At 40.6% G+C, this 17368-nt stretch overlaps 1 protein-coding gene across 3 annotated transcripts in view; it reads right to left on the bottom strand.

Annotated features, from left to right (window-relative positions):
* Positions 1-17368, bottom strand: part of LOC139422096 (calcium/calmodulin-dependent protein kinase kinase 1-like) — a 128321-nt gene that overhangs the window by 54047 nt on the left and 56906 nt on the right. For all 3 annotated transcript variants that reach the window (XM_071173247.1, XM_071173246.1, XM_071173244.1), the window contains 2 exons: positions 15382-15435; positions 132-183 (listed from right to left, as the gene is read on the bottom strand). In XM_071173247.1, coding sequence (XP_071029348.1) covers positions 132-183; positions 15382-15435 — 106 coding nt within the window. The remainder of the gene's footprint in view (positions 1-131; positions 184-15381; positions 15436-17368) is intronic.

The raw sequence follows: 17368 nt of genomic DNA, 5'->3' as shown, positions 1-17368 counted from the left end.
ACTTACAGTCATGCGTGTATACATTGTTTACGTGTGGGTGGTACAGGGAAATCAATGACACCAACTGAGCTCCAGAGGACCAGAGACCAATGAGTGTTGAATGTGTAAAAGCCAAACAGTGTTCCACGTACGTGGGAATCCATACTGCTTCATCAGCTTCTTCTTGGACACCACCTTCATGGCCTGGAAGAGAAGGAGAGGGGGATGAGATTGGTGATATTGGTGAGCTAACATGCCATTTATTTCATTCTGGTCACTCACTCACTATTAGTTGAATCACTATAACAATAAACACACACACACACACACACCATACAGTGCACTTTAGTGCAGAACAGATTTGAGTACATCAAGTTTATTCAATAATGTTTGTTAATTCATTAATCCATCCATTTATTTATCCATCCATCCATCCATCCATCCAAGTCTTTCGGCATTCAATAAATGTCATATTCATTAGCGTTCAGTACACAATGGTCGGCGTGACACTCGCAGTCAAAGCATCCTAATTTCTAGTGAAATGGATGGCATAATAACATTAACTTCCTGGATTCATTTCCATATTAATAAAATTAAATATTTCATAAATATTGTTTCTTGTGCTAATGATGTACTTAAAATTCCCAGTACCACTCACACTGCAGGTGGGTAAGTGATTGCATAAATGACTCTAGAAAGGAAGTGATACACGGTGGAACAATGCTTCTGTTAAGGAAGGGTTGACTTCTGTTAGTGACTAGTTTAACTCTACTAGCTACCATGTAGAATACAGTTATGGTAATGACTCCAGGAAGCTAGCTGATGGTCCAATACTGGAGCCTACAGTTTGTTACCATGCAGTAGGTCTACAAGGCGGTGGCCACTGGCCATACATTCAAATATAAACTCATTCACTAGTTACCTACAGTAATGCTATTGAAGTTCAGCCTACACTTTCTTCTGTAAGTAAGATCTTTCAATCCTTCAGCTCAGGATAGAATTAAAAACATTCTGTGACATCACATCTTCATCATTCTGGTGTTCGAATGATGCGAGAGCCCAGTTCCTTCAGTGGCACACACACACACACACATCTAATTACCTTCTCCTCTATAGCACTAATTAGGTGTTAATTCCTTGCACCTGCGGATTAAATGTATTTTTGTGTTTGCTAATGAATAAGACCCATCTGAAAGCATCACACAGCATTATTAATGGCAGCATTCATATTCTCCCTGTGTGTGTAATGTTAAGGACATCAGATGCTGTTCAGGCATGATGATGAAGGACCATGGATGGTGCATATTTTATAGGAGATAATTTATATTTCTCCCAGTAACACCACCATGCTACATTCCCTGATTCTGTGTGTAATGTCAGGGACATCAGACTAGTCGTTGTTCAGCGGATGAAAAGGATGAATGGATAGTGCATATCTCAGAGGAGAGATGTTTTTTCATTCTGTTAATTCCACTGCTACAGTACCACCATTAGTAGTGTTGCTAGTTATTCCCTGCATGTGTCAAAGATCACAACATTGGAGCCTATTCAAGATCCAACAGATCCACAGATGGCGCAATCTCTATTGCACTCCACACGGCCCCAGATAGACAAAAGGAACATCGACATGAGAATGCTGTTCATTGACTATAGATCAGCGTTAAACACCATAGCGCCCTCCAAGCTCATCCCTAAGTTAAGGACCTTGGAACTGAACACTTCCCTTTGCAACTGGATCCTGGACGGGCTGCCCCCAGGTGGTGAGGGTAGGCAACAACACATCCGCCATGCTGACCCTCAACACGGGGGCCCCTCTAAGGTGCTAGCTTAGTCCCATTCTGTACTCCCTGTTCACCCACGACTGCGTGGCCCTGCACGACTGCAACACCATCATTAAGTTTGCCGACAACACGACGGTGTTGTGCCTGATCACCTGATGAGACAGCCTATAGGGAGGGAGTCAGAGACCTGGCAGTGTGGTGCCCGGACAACCACCATTCCCTCAATGTCATCAAGAAAAAGGAGTTAATCGTGGACTACAGGAAACGGAGGGCCGAGCACCCCCATTCACAGCGACAGGGATTTAGTGGAACGGGTCGAGCGCTTCAAGTTCCTCGGTGTCCACATCACGAAGGATCAGCCATGGTCCAAACACACCAACACAGTCGTGAAGAGGGCCCGACAATGGCTCTTCCCCTTCAGAAGGCTGAAAAGATTTGGCAAGGGCCCTCAGATCCTCAAAAAGTTCTACAGCTGCACCATTGAGAGCATATGCATCTGCATCTGCATATGCACTGCATCTGGAACCAACAGGACCCTGAACAGCTTCTACCCTCAAGCCACAAGATAAAGCTAAATAGTCAGTGAAATAGCTACCTGGACTATCTGCATGACCCCTTTTGCACTAACTTTTTTGACTCATCACATACACTGCTGCTACTGTTTATTATTTGTCACTTTATTCCTAGTATATGTACATATCTACTTCAATTACCTCGTACCCCTGCACATCCACTCTGTACTGTTACCACTAGTATATGGCCAAGTTATTGTCACTCATTATATATCTATTATTACGTGTTTTACTTTTCTAATATTTCTCTATTTTTTCTCTCTGCATTGTTGGGATGGGCCTGTAAGTAAGCATTTCACTCTTAGTCTAAATCTGTTGTTTACAAAGCATGTGACAAATACAATTTGATTTGATTTTATACACTGTAAAAAGTGGGATGAAGCTATTGTTCACCTGAAGAGGTTTTACTGATTGCAATGATTGAAAACACTTATTTCGTTCAACTTATTCTATTCAATTTGTCTGAAATCAAATAATTATTGGTCTATTGGTTAATAATTTAGTGCTATTAAATTGGCCTGTGTGTATTTCATCAGTCATCATGTATCTTATTTATCCAACTATGACACGCGCACAGCATACAGAACCTATTTTGAGCAGGATTTCTTCTGTAGCTCCTCAGCTGGTTGCTGCTGGAGTAAAAACATGTGCTGTTATAAGCCCATTCATCCTAAATGCAATCACGTGTTAAAAACAGCTTTGGTGCGCGACTAAAAATAGCTACTATTTTTATTTCTCAAATGTTATTTGCAGTGCACTGAAGGCAGTATGCTGAAGGCTGAAGGCAGTATGCTGAAGGCTGAAGGCAGTATGCATTGCTGCTGAAGGCAGTATGCATTTTGAAAACATACTTAATCGTTTAAAACCTGAATACATACTTTCATATTATTAGGGATGTCTTGCCTTGCTCCAAAGTAGCCTATAGGAAAAATCTGACCAACATGGAGGCAAATAAAGACTTTATAGGCAGCGCATGATTTCCAAGTTTGGGGAAGCTTACAATTTATCCTACCATTTCTACCGTTCTGCGTGTCAGTTATGATTTTCATATGCAAATTTTTGTGGAACAGTTTCATTTCAATAATGTTTCATTTCTCAAAATCATTGTCACGTGGTTATTTATAAAAATCGGAATTAAAATGATACAAATTGAAAAGTCAACTAATGCCAGATCACCAGCCTCTGCCATATGGACACATTGATACACCGTGATCCATTGGCAGCTAAAGAAATGGTCGCATGGAACTCATTGCCATTGATTTTTCACATCAAGGATTGGTGATTATTTGAGGGGATTTTTCAAATAGCTTACTGTGAGGAACTATAGTTTTAATATATTATAATTCGCAATGGATGTTAAAAAACACTTTCCTAAATGTCCACATTGTAGGCCAGGTACTGGCTAGCAGGGTGCGCGCTAATAGTGTTTCAATCGGTAACGTCACTCGCTCTGAGACCTTGAAGTAGTTGTTCCCCATGCTCTGCAAGGGCCGTGGCTTTTGTGGAGCGATGGGTAACGATGCTTCGAGGGTGACTGTTGTCTATGTGTGCAGAGAGTCCCTGGTTCGAGCCCAGGTAGGGACGAGGAGAGAGACGGAAGCTAAACTGTGCTCCCTCAACATTATCAGGCCAGAGAAACCAGACATGTTCATTGCTCACATTGAGCACTCCAAACAAAGGACAATGAAAACATTTAAAAATCTAAAAAATGATGGTTATGAAATAAACCAAAAACGTTTCCCAACTGTAGCAGGTTTAGAACTCTGCAAACAATGTTTCCATTCCCAGAATGAGAACGGTAAATGACTGTAATTAATACATGCATTAACTGAAATGTATGTAACCAAATGACAGGGATTAATGGTACATTTACTAAATGGTGACATATGTAATGGGGAATTGATTAAAAATATATATAAAAAGGACAAACAATTCACACAATGAAGCCAAAAGCACAGAAACCAAAGGCACAACCCTAGTAATATTAGCAACCTATCCTAGATGTTGCATTTTTAGATTCCCCCTCTTTCTATGTTTCTAACAGAGATTTTCCTCTCTGTTACATATGGAACCGCTATCAGGTGCGCTGTTTAGAATGGACTTTTCCCAGCTGCACTGTTTAAAATGGTGTTTTCCAGCAAATTGCATTTTAGCAAATGTTTGAAAATTATATTTTTATTGGCTGCTTCATTACACAAGTTGAATGTTCAGTTAAAATGCAATACCATAATCCAGTGGCGACCCTTCAATGTATTTATATATTTGGGTTTTTTCCCGTTTTGCATGTTATTTTGGTATAGATACGTGTCACATATCAGTTTGCAAACAAAGTAAAAATATTATATATCATTGAGTTAATAAAGCTGCATACAAACATGTTTTTTTGTTGTTGAGTAAGGCAGCTCCAAAATGCTGGTGTTTCAGCCTAGCTCAGTGCTTTCTGTGGTGGTGGGGCAAGCCAGCAGAAAATATGGAGCGTTGCGCCGTGATTAGCTCAGTGTCTGTCACTCATGGGGACACTACGTTACCGCCAAGTCTAAGGGTAGCGCTAGAAAATTGTAGCCCCTTGGGTGCTGCCATAGAGTTACATTAGAAGTGCCCATCCAAGAAGGCGCAAGGTCATTGGCCACCAAATGACGTCAAATCACGTTATATGTACAATAGCTTTGATTAGACTGATCATGTCAACATCATACTTTCAAAATCTTAGCTAGAAGTCATCATCATGAATCAAGTTGACAATCTACTGGCAAATCCTTTTTAATCCTTGTCATATGAAGATAAATAATGAAGAGAAATTCTAGATAAAACATATCGGTGCTCATCAGCCATTGGACATAAACATTAAACAACAAGTTGGAAATAGCAAGGATTGCAAAGCAATCACTAGCCTGCTATTCAGGGGAGTGGCTGTGTGGTCCAAAATCTGACATTAAAGGGGATATTTTCCATGTTTAAAATTATAAACATTCAACATTGGCCATGCTGTCAATGAAGCATGGTTTGTGACGCGCTCAAAACAACTATTAAATCGGAACTGCGAAAACTTGACTTCAGTGAGTTCAAGACAACTGGGCAGTCGGGAATAAATTAGCTCCGACTGGGAAAATACGGTTTGAACTGTCATCCAACTCGGAATTGTAAATTCCTCTTTCTAGAGCTACGACCTGAAGATCAATGACATCATCATGATTCAACCGCTTTTATGAATCCAGAGAATGCCAGACTTTGATGACAGAATTTGCCCACGAAGGACCACCGTGCCACCTTCCTGTTCAAGTGAGCACAGCACAACAAGATGTGTCCAAAAATGTATTGTATGTTGCTGCATAAATTATGTAATATGCCAGGGAGATATGTATACTGTAGCTAAGAAAGTAATAATAAGTGTATGTTGTGTAGTAAGATGTTAGTAGTCCATGTACCTCACCCTAATAATTTAGTCTATTTACCCCTCTTAATTTTGCCTACTGTTCTGACTGTGTGCACATGTAGCCTATAACCTGTTTTAGAGAAATGTAATACAATATTAATTTAAGAGCTTTCATTGTCTGCTTATATGCCCCCTTTATTTATCCTACGGTTCTGACTTGGTGTACAGGGAGAACACTGTAAGAACGGCCCATGTTCTGAATTCTGTCACTGTACATTTCAAAGTGCTAAACAAAGAGTTACATTGACTACGTCTGTCCTAGCTCGCTCATTAATGTCTTAATCAAAATTACAGATTGCCTCTTATCCGCTTGTCGTAGTTTATACATCTCAATTGTCAGTAGAAACCACATTTGTTTAAGTAAATCAGCTATATCAGCTATGTTTTTTTTTAAACAGTAAATGAGGCTGAATGAACTGTTTCACTGCCAGACAAGGCTCCGCTGATAGTCAGGTGTAGCAGTGGTAAGATGTTGGGACTGCTGTTGGGTCAGCTTTATGAAGGCCCTAACAGTTTGTGGGAACCATTTGTTACCGTTATAGTGAAATTCATGTATTGTTTAGTGTTGTGTAGTGGCTTTGCTGGCATGCATCCCACTTTTAAAAATGTTTGCCCCACCAAGATTTACATGATAAAATCGCTACTTCCATAATCTAAATGTGATTTCTGTCATTCTGAGCACCACGGCCGTACGCCCTAATGAGTTATGCACTCACTGCATATGGGTCATGTTGTCGGGCGCCACATTTTCGGAAACCCTCTAGCAACGAGCCTGATATATTAAGGTAGCCAATGCTTGGTTATGATATTGTGGCTACTAGATCTGAAAGTCTTGTGTAAAGAATATGTTTGGACATTATTTCAAGTTATTGAACCAACTTTATTTCTTGACTTACATGGTATTTATTTAATATTTAATTTTATTTTGCTTGTAACTCAATGTAAGAAATTTGAAAAGGTAATTTCAAATCAAAGTAAATTTGGAACAAGATTAAATTTGTAGTTATATACGACTGTAGTTGTCCACTGATGTCCTATATGTCTTATCTCCTTTTCAAAAGGCCTGGGGTGGTCCTGATGACTATCTCAACAGATAAAAGTAATATTCCTAAAGGACACAAACTGCTAAGAGCCGTACATAATCTGAATTCTCCACCACAGAAATAAATGATATTTTCTTGAGTTCAAGGACAATCCCTCCCTTGGTAAAGGGATTTACAGAGTCCTTGTAGTGCTGACAAGTTGAGGAGCATTGGTTTGTCAGAGCAAAGCGAGGGAAGCTAGGGAAGAGACAAGAGAGAAGGAAGAGAAAGTCATGCATATTAAAAGGTGTGTCAGGGGAAAACCGTGTGTGTATGTGTGTGCTATGCAGGCAAAACTGCTGTTTTCCAAACACTACGGGGTAGGGAGTGGACTACTACTATGACTACTACAGAGCCAGAGAGAACACAATGAGCCCGTGGCAATGAGCTGACAGTGCAATTAGGCTGGATTACAAATGCATGAAGAGATAGCAAAATGCTTTTTCAATCACACAGATTTAAATAACACTGACAGAAAATACCATCTCACTGATCTACTACTACAGTAGCGTTTCCAGAACTGCTCTCCTTCAATTGAATGCACTCTTTGTCACTCTGGATAAGAGTGTTCACTTGCTAAATAACTTAATTTACATTTTAAAGTAACTGTCCAGCGAGAATCTCACTATAAATGTGTATATTCTGTTAACTCATACCCAAATAATGTTGTTGACTAGTCCTATACAATTATTTGTTTACAAAGCATAAATTAAAGAAAAAACACTTTAAAAAAAACACACCTCAAACTTGTATGTCAAACAGAGAGTTTAAAAATGCTTGCTATTTCCTCATATAATGTGATGTTTAATTGTCATTAATAGATTTCATGACCACTATACACCCACACATTCTGTTGTTGGGATATTCCCACACTATTTAAATACAGAAAAGCAGCTTTTTAACATACTTAATAAATACATTTTGTAAGGAAAATAATTTCACTCATATTGTAATAATAATAAAATAAATGATATGTCATATTCATCTCCAGGACCATCCTAACATTAACATGTAAGAATTTTACATTTCTAGGTGTTGTAGTAAATTGGAGAAAATTGGAGGAAGATAAGTGTTTCCAAGGTGTGCATCATGTGATTTTAATCAATTATGAGTAGGCGTTGCCAACTAGTTGTCTACTAATTGTCTACTATTTGGTTGATGTCATTGGAAACACTTCTCTTCATTTATCTTTTATACTACAAAACATAGAAACGTGAAATCTTCACATATGTTGATGTTAGGGTGGTGCTGGAGATGATGAATATGAAGTTTAAAAACATTTGAAATGTTCCTTTAATTATAGGCAATGAAAACACTGGACAGTGACTTTAAATTATCAAATGTAACAACCTCCTTGTTTACAGTGGTGTACTGTACAGCTGACACCATGCAGGTCCCCTCCTGGCGATCCCTTCCTGTTGCACCCTCATATCCTTACTCATGTCGCTTTTATCCTCCATCCATGACTTGTAAAAGGACAACAGGATATTTTATTGGCCCCCTGCCTGCTGCCTCCAGCAGACACGTTGAGAACAGACAGTGACAACCACAACCACTGCTGTAGTACACCATTTCCATAGCAGTGGAGGCTGGAACTGGTTGTTAGTCATTAGAACATTTTTACAGTGTGTATCGTATCCACTAGGGTTGCACATTTTGGGGAATATTCAGAGATGGAAAATGTCCATGGGAATTAACGGGAATATATGGAATTAACGGGAGTATAGGGGAATTAACAGGAATATATGGGAATTAGCAGAATTATATGCAAATTAATATTAATGCCATTTAAATGTAGATATTTTTTGCATTGGATATATTTACCACATCATATGGAGACAGAAACATATATATATTTTTTTTACCTTATCCTAAGTAGACATACTTGCAAATGAAATCCTTCCAATAGAAAAAAAACAAAAAAACGATTTAATTACGAATTGAACTTCAATTATTAAATGAGTTGACTCTTCACATGGGATGATGTCACTGAACCAGAAAATAAAGGGAATATTGAATGATCCCCAATGATCCATCGCATCTCCCAAAAACATTTTCAACATACCTGTAAAATGATAGTCTAGAAACTAAAGCTTAGGTTGTCTTCCTGTCAGGCTTCCATGTCTTCTCCCTGGACCTCCTCAATGTCCACCTCTTGAACATCAGACTCTGAGGCCTCAACTTCACTGTCACGTTCCAACCTTGTTGAGGATGGCTTGTTGTCAGGCTCAAAAAGCCTCACATTTGCCCAGATGTCAACCAATTTGTCAACCCTTGTATTGGTCAGCCTGTTGCGTGCTTTGGTGTGTGTGTTCCCAAACAAGGACCAGTTGCGCACTGAGGTGGCTGATGTTGGTGGGATTTGGAGGATGATGAAGGCAACAGGGGAAAGAGCCTCAGATCCACAAAGTCCCTTCCACCAGGTGGCTGATGAGATATGTTGGCACGACTGCCACATTGCATCTCCATCCCAAAGTCCTTGCTTGGAAGTGTACTTCGCCAGACTGCCAAGAAACTTGCCCTCATCCAGGCCAAGGTGGCGAGACACGGTAGTGATGACACCATAGGCCTTGTTGATCTCTGCACCAGACAGGATGCTTTTGCCAGCCTACTTGGGGTCCAACATGTACGCTGTGGCGTGTATGGGCTTCAGGCAGAAGTCTTCATACTTTTTGTTGCATTTCAGAAGCAGTTTCCTCTGCTTGGAGCAACAGTGAAGTGGGCAGGGCAGTACGGATTTCTTCTCTTACATCTGCAAGCAGAGTCTGAACTTCAGACAGGATGGCACTGTCTCCCTCAATCCGTGCAGTGGCTGCTGCTATTGTCACACCCTGATCTGTTTCACCTGTCCTTGTGATTGTCTGCTTTTCTATTACTAGTCCTCACAGTTTTTTTTGCCTGTTTTTCTGGACTCCATTCCCGCCTGCCTGAACATTCTGCCTGCCCTGACCTCGAGCCTGGCCATTCTGTACCACTCTGAACTGATTTTGACCTTTTGCCTGTCCACAACCATTTTCTTGCCTACCCCTTTTGGATTGTTAATAAACATCTTAGACTCTAACCATCTGCCTCCTGTGTCTGCATCTGTGTCTCGCCTTGTGCCCTCATAGCTATAGGTTTCAGGAGTTTCAGGCTGCTTACCACTCTCTCCCAAAATACATAATCCAGGAGGATCCTCTTGATGGGGCTGTCCATATCGGCAGACTGTGATTAGGCCATTTCTTGGAGAGACTCCTTCTCCTCCAGGAGACTGTCAAACACGATGACAACACCACCCCAATGGGTGTTGCTGAGCTGCTTCAATGTGGTGCTCTTATTCTTCTCACTTTGCTTGGTAAGGTAGATTGCTGCTATAACTTGATGACCCTTCACATACCTAACCATTTCCTTGGCTCTCTTGTAAAGTGTGTCCATTGTTTTCAGTGCCATTAACGTCCTTGAGGAGCAGATTCAATGCATGAGCAGCACAGCCAATGGGTGTGCTGTGAGGGTAGGACTCCACTTTAGACCAAGCAACCTTCATGTTCGCAGCATTGTCTGTCACGAGAGCAAATACCTTCTGTGGTCCAAGGTCATTGATGAATGCCTTCAGCTCATCTGCAATGTAGACACTGGTGTGTCTGTTGTCCCTTGTGTCTGTGCTCTTGTAGAATACTGGTTGAGTGTTGGAGATGATGTAGTTAATTATTCCTTGCCCACAAACTTTCAACCACCCATCAGAGATGATTGCATTACAGTCTGCTTTCTCTATGATTTGCCTGACCTTCACTTGGGCTCTGCATCCAGCAAATTAGTAGATAAAGCATGTCTGGTTGGAGGGTTATATGCTGGGAAAAGAACTTTTAGAAATCTCTTCCAATACACATTGCCTGTGAGCATCAGAGGTGAACCAGTTGCCAACACAGCTCGTGCAAGACATTCATCAGCATTTCTCTGACTACATTCCTTCATTGAGTCAAAACTTCTGATTCCAGGAGGACCATGAGCTGTTGCTATCGATAAGGTGTCTAATTCATAATTTGCCCCTCAAATAGAAGTAGATGGACTTTTGTCAGAGGTTGCTTGTTGTGAGCGCCGAGGGAACTTTCTGCACTTGGCCAGGTGATTCCCTCCTTTTCCAGGTGATTTTGTTGCATTCTTCACATATGATTTGGCACGGTATTTGCAAATTTACACAGCTTTTCCTTCTACATTAGCTGCAGGGAAATGTCTCCACACATCAGATAATGCCCTTGGCATTTTCCTGTATAGATTGTATACATCTATAAAAATATCCCAAATACATTTCAATGTACAGATAAAGTTAAGCAGTTAGATTAAACAACTCCTTTGTAGGAAACATATTTTAAAATGAAACATGTATGGAAACAGGTGAATTAACTTCTCTAGGGTAGGGGGCAGCATTTGGAATTTTGGATGAAAAGCGTGCCCAAATTAAACTGCCTTCTACTCAGGCTCAGAAGATAGGATATGCATACAATTGGTAGATTTGGATAGAAAACACTCTAAAGTGTCTGTGAGTATAACAGAACTGATTTGGCAGGCGAAAACCTGAGAAAAATCCATTCAGGAAGTAGGATTTTTTGTTGTTGTAGTTTTCTATTCAATGCCATTACAGTATCTATTGACTTAGGACTCAAATTGCAGTTCCTATGCCTTCCACTATATGTCAACAGTTGTTAGAAATTGTTTCCGGCTTGTATTCTGAAAAATGAGGGAGTAAGAGCAGTCTGAATGAGTGGACCCTGCCGTGTCACAGAGCTTTTTCATGTGCGCGACCGAGAGAGTGCCTTTCTTGTTTACCAACGTTGTTGTCCAGTTGAAATATTATTGATTATTTAGGCTAAAAACAACCTGAGGATTGAATATTAACATCGTTTGACATGTTTCTATGAACTTTACGGATACAATTTGGATTTTTTGTCTGCCTGTTGTTACTGCGTTTGAGCCTGTGGATTACTGAAGAAAACGCGCAAACAAAACAGAGGTTTTCGGATATAAGGAGAGACTTTATCGAACAAAAGGAACATTTATTGAATAAATGAATGTCTTCTGAGTGCAACCATATGTAGATCATCAAATGTAAGTGATTCATTTTATCTCTATTTCTGACTTGTGTAACTCTTCTACTTGGCTGGTTACTGTTTAATGATTTATCTGCTGGGCTATGTTCTCAAATAATTGTAAGGTATGCTTTCGCCGTAAAGCATTTTTGAAATCTGACAGTGGTTGGATTCACAAGAAGTTCATCTTTAAACCTATGTAAAATAGTTGTATCTTTTCTGAATTTTTATAATGAGTATTTCTGTATTTGAATTTGGCGCTCTGCAATCTCACTGGATGTTGGCCAGCTAGCGTCCCACATACCCTAGAGAGGTTAACACTCCTCAGTTAGCAGGCTCAAGCAAACTAAAACCCACATGGTAGCAAAAACTATGATTTAATTTGTTTGGGCTAGGGGGCAGCATTTTCACTTTTTGATGAAAAGCGTGCCCAGAGTAAACTGCCTCCTACTCAGTCCCAGATGCTAATATATGCATATTATTAGTAGTATTGGATAGAAAACACTCTGAAGTTTCTAAAACTGTTTGAATGATGTCTGTGAGTATAACAGAACACATATGGTATTTCAACTCAGCCCCTATTGAGGAGACCTTTGGATATTGGTAATCTTGCACTTCCTAAGGCTTCCACTCGATGTCAGTAGTCTTTAGAACATTGTTTCAGGCTTCTACTGTGAAGGCGGGCTGAATGAGAGGGGATTGAGTCAGGTGTCTGGCAGAGAGCCACAGGCTCGTGACGCGCGGTCATGAGAAAGTTACCTTTCATTCCATTGCTTTTCTGCAGACAAAGGAATTCTCCGGTTGGGACATTATTGAACATTTATGATAAAAACATCCTAAAAATGGATTCTATACATCGTTTGATATGTTTCTACGACCAGTATATAAGAATTTTCATCCGATATTTCCGCTGGACTTGCCCGCGCCTCGTGAGTTTCGAGTTGTTTACTAAACGCCCTAACAAAAGGAGGTGTTCATAACTTTATCGAACAAATCAAACATTTATTGTGGAACTGGGATTCCTGGGAGTGCATTCTGATGAAGATCATATAAGGTAAGTGAACATTTATAATGCTATTTCTGACTTCTGTTGACTCCAACATGGCGGATATTTCTTTGGCTGATTTGGGCTCTGAGAACCGTACCCAGGTTATGTTTTTTCCATAAAGTTTTTTTTTTTTTATCTGACACAGCGGTTGCATTAACGAGAAGTTTTTCTAAAGTTCCATGTATAATAGTTGTATCTATTATCAATGTTTATTATGAGTATTTCTGTGAATTGATGTGGCTCTCTGCAAAATCACTGCATGTTTTGGAACTACTCAACATAACACGTCAATGTAAAATGAGATTTTTGGACAAAATATTATCGAACAAAACATACATGTATTGTGTAACATGAAGTCCTATGAGTGTCATCTGATGAAGATCCCTGCCGGCCAAACCCTCCCCTAACCCAGACGACGCTGGGCCAATTGTACGCCGCCCCATGGGTCTCCCGGTCACGGCCAGCTGCGACAGAGCCTGGACTTGAACCCAGCATCTCTAGTGTCATGGCTAGCAGTGCGATGCAGTGCCTTAGAACACAGCGCCACTCGCGAGGCCTGATTTTAACACACTCTGCTGTTGGCTACTATTTACTAGTTAACAAAAAATCATGTATGTCAAATAAAATATATTCACCCCACCCAGTATTGTAATCAAAACTTACCAGAAAGCATGTAGTCCTTGGCTCAGTGTAGTAGTGTGGGCTCAATAGCATCTCATTAGTGTGCAAGATCTTGAGAATCAGCTGTATATGTGATGGAAGAATGCACTGTGCATGCAGAGGATTGCAATTCCATTGAATTGGGGATAGTTTAACCAAAATATGCCACAAGACCTAGAATTGCCTTATGTGTATCCCACAAAAAAAAGTTCACCGTTATAAGCTAACTTTTTTGATGAATTTAAGAATTCCCGGGCTTCACTTCCCATGGAAAATGTGGGGAAATTTACCGGAAAGTTTCCGACCCTTTGCAACCCTAGTATCCACCACCCCGTAGTCTAGGGAACAACACTGTCCATCTCAGCCCAGTGGTCAGGGAGGTGTGTGCATGCATGCGTCCTTCCGAACAACAGACTGGAGCCCCAGAGACAAAACCAGGGACCAGGGATACTCCTAATTATTCCCCACTGCTCTTTTTTTTAGCAGTATGCGAAATGAGCGAACGCTGCAGAGATTGGAGCCTGGTAGAGCTCGAGTCCCTCTAATGCTGCCAGACCTCAATGGTACTGGACCTCTGCCAGTCACGTTGGCTGAGACAAGGTAACAGCTTCGTCAGCATTGTAATTACAACACGGGCTGAGCGAAACACTCACTCACACACACTCACTCACAAACATACACAAACACAGAGAGAGAGAGAGAACATCCGAGATGATAATCTGGCTAGTTTGTTTAAGCGATTCTAGCATGCAAAACTGGACATCAAAATCCTAAAATACAAAATAATCTGTTGCAAAATCAAAATATGTACTTGGCATTTCTGTTGCATGGAAGCCTTCCCCGTTGCCGTGATAAGGTGACTGGTATTGTGCTCTCTGTGTGTGTGTGTGTGTGTGTGTGTGTGTGTGTGTGTGTGTGTGTGTGTGTGTGTGTGTGTGTGTGTGTGTGTGTGTGTGTGTGTGTGTGTGTGTGTGTGTGTGTGTGTGAAGATTACTGGTCCGTGTGTGTGTCTGTGTGTAAGGGCTGAGCTCCCACTGTGGGCACAGATGCACAGATCCAATCAATACAGTGTGGAGCCAAGTTTGAATGCCAGGAAATAGAATTAAACCCTGGCAGGTGCCAATCTTCTCCTCATCTCCATCTTTCTGTCAACAATCTCTCCTTCTCCGGCAGCCAGGGTGGAGCAGAGCAGAGGAGAGTGTTTGCAAGGTCTCCGATGCCAGGAGCAAGCCTCTATCTCCCGCTCTACTCCCTTTTCTCTCATCCCTCAGTATATCTCTCCCACACCTCTCTCTCTCTGTCCACCTCTATCTCCCCTTCTCTCTCGTTCTCACCCCCCTCTCTCTCTCTCCCCTGTCTCCCTATCACTCTCCAGATAAGACCAGTCTGTCTCTGTTGTGAACCATGCAGGGGATAGGGTCTGATAAAGCTGTAATAACATGCAATTGTCCATGCATTTACAGGCCATCTCCCTGCTAGTATGAGCACTAACATGGGGAACGGGGAACCAATTCCCTCTGACATAATTGCTTGGCATCAACACCATTGACGTGAGCCGCAAATATGCGCATGCACGCACGACACACGCACACACACACTGGGGGCAACAAAGACAGTGTGCAGGCAGATAAAAAGCCTTGAGTTGGGCCATTAACCTATCAAGCTAACAAAGCATTCCACTTTACAAAGAGCTGAAAATGGTTAATGGATCATAATTGTCTCCTTTTAGGAGAAAGAGGGCCACACACACACACACAACTTGCATAGTGTTTGTCGTCATCCTCATTGTAGGCCAGTTTGACCACCCCATAGGAGCCCTGCAAAGTCACAGGAGAGGAAAAAGATAGATGTCAATATTAGAACATATTTAATCATTCAATGCAATAGCATAGTGCCAGAAAGTATTCACATCCCTTAACTTTATTCACATTTTGTTGTGTTAAAGCCTGCATTTAAAATGGATTACATTGAGATTTTGTGTCACTGATCTACACACAATAATCCATCATTTCAAAGTGGAATTACGTTTTAAGAAATGTTTACAAATGAATTAAAAATGAAAAGCTAAAATGTCTTGAGTAAATAAGTATTCAACCCTTTTGTTATGGCAAACCTAAATAGGTTCAGGAGTAAAAATGTGCTTAACAAGTCACATAATAATGCGGGGCGGCAGGGTAGCCTATTGGTTAGAGCATTGGACTAGTAACCGAAAGGTTGCAAGTTCAAATCCCCGAGCTGACAAGGTACAAAATCTGTCGTTCTGCCCCTGAACAGGCAGTTAACCCACTGTTCCTAGGAAAATAGGAAAATAAAATAAAATTTGTTCTTAACTGACTTGCCTAGTAAAATAAAGGAAAAATAATAAATTGTGTTTACTCAATCTCTGTAGATTAATAGTGTTTTAACATGATTTTTAAATGACTACCTCATCTCTGTACCCCACATACAGATAATTGTAAGGTCTCGCATTCGAGCAGTGAATTTCAAGCACAGATTCAACCACAAAAACCAGGGAGGTTTTCCAATGGTTCCCAAACAAGTGCACCTATTGGAAGATGTGTTAAAAAAAAGCAGACATTGAATATCCCTTTGAGCATTGTGAAGTTATTAATTATGAATGTGTCAATACACCCAGTCACTGCAAAGATACAGGTGCCCTTCCTAACTCAGTTGCCTGAGAGGAAGGAAACCGCTCAGGGATTTCACCATGAGGCCAATGGTGATTTTAAAACAGTTAGAGTTTAATAATGGCTGTGATAGAAGAAAACTGAGGATGGATCTAACACATTGTAGTTACTCCACATAAATGACAGAGTGAACAGAAGGAAGACTGTACATAATAAAACTATTCCAAAACATACATCCTGATTGCAATAAGGCACTAAAGAAATACTGCAAAGAATGGGGCAAAGAAATTGACTTTTTGTCCTGAATACAAAGTGCTCTGTTTGGGGCAAATCCAACACCACACATCACTGAGTACCACTCTTCATATTTTCAAGCAAGGTGGTGGCTGCATCTTGTTATGGTTATGCTTGTCATCAGTAAGGACTACTGAGTTTTTTAGGATAAAAAGAAAGGAATAGAGTTAAGCACAGGCAAAATCCAAGAGGAAAACTTTGTTCAGTCTGCTTTCCAACAGAGACGGAGACAAATGAAAATGTCCTCCCATGAACACCATTCTTGTTTAGTGTTTTACGTATTGTCAACAGAGATTTTACAATTTTCCAGAGATTTCTGTAAGGTTTTAGCTGACACTCTAGGAGTCTTCTTATCCTCAATGAGCATTCTGCGCTGTGCTCTTGCAGTCATCTTTGCAGGACGGCCACTCGTAGGGAGAATAGCAACACTGCTGAACAGTCTCCATTCATAGACTATTTTTCTTACCGTGGACTGATGAAAATCAAGGCTTTTAGAGACAGCTTTATGCAAGTCAACCATTTTTAATCGTAGGTCTTCTGAGATCTCTTTTGTTTGAGGCATGGTTCACATTAGGCAATGCTTCTTGTGAATAGCAAACTGACATTTTGTGAGTGTTTTATTATAGGCCAAGGCAGCTCTAATCAACATCTCTAATCTCGGCTCATTGATTGGACTCCAGGTTAGCTGACTCCTGACTCCAATTAGCTTTTGGAGAAGTCATTAGCCTAGGGGTACACATACATTTTCCAACCTACACTGTGAATGTTTAAATGATGTATTCAATATAGACAAGAAAAATACAATAATGTGTGTGTTATTAGTTTAAGA

This window comes from Oncorhynchus clarkii, chromosome 12 (assembly GCF_045791955.1).
Source record: "Oncorhynchus clarkii lewisi isolate Uvic-CL-2024 chromosome 12, UVic_Ocla_1.0, whole genome shotgun sequence".
NCBI lineage: Eukaryota > Metazoa > Chordata > Actinopteri > Salmoniformes > Salmonidae > Oncorhynchus > Oncorhynchus clarkii.
The sequence above is the reverse complement of the archived record's forward strand: the minus strand, read 5'-3'. Positions and strand labels throughout refer to the sequence as shown.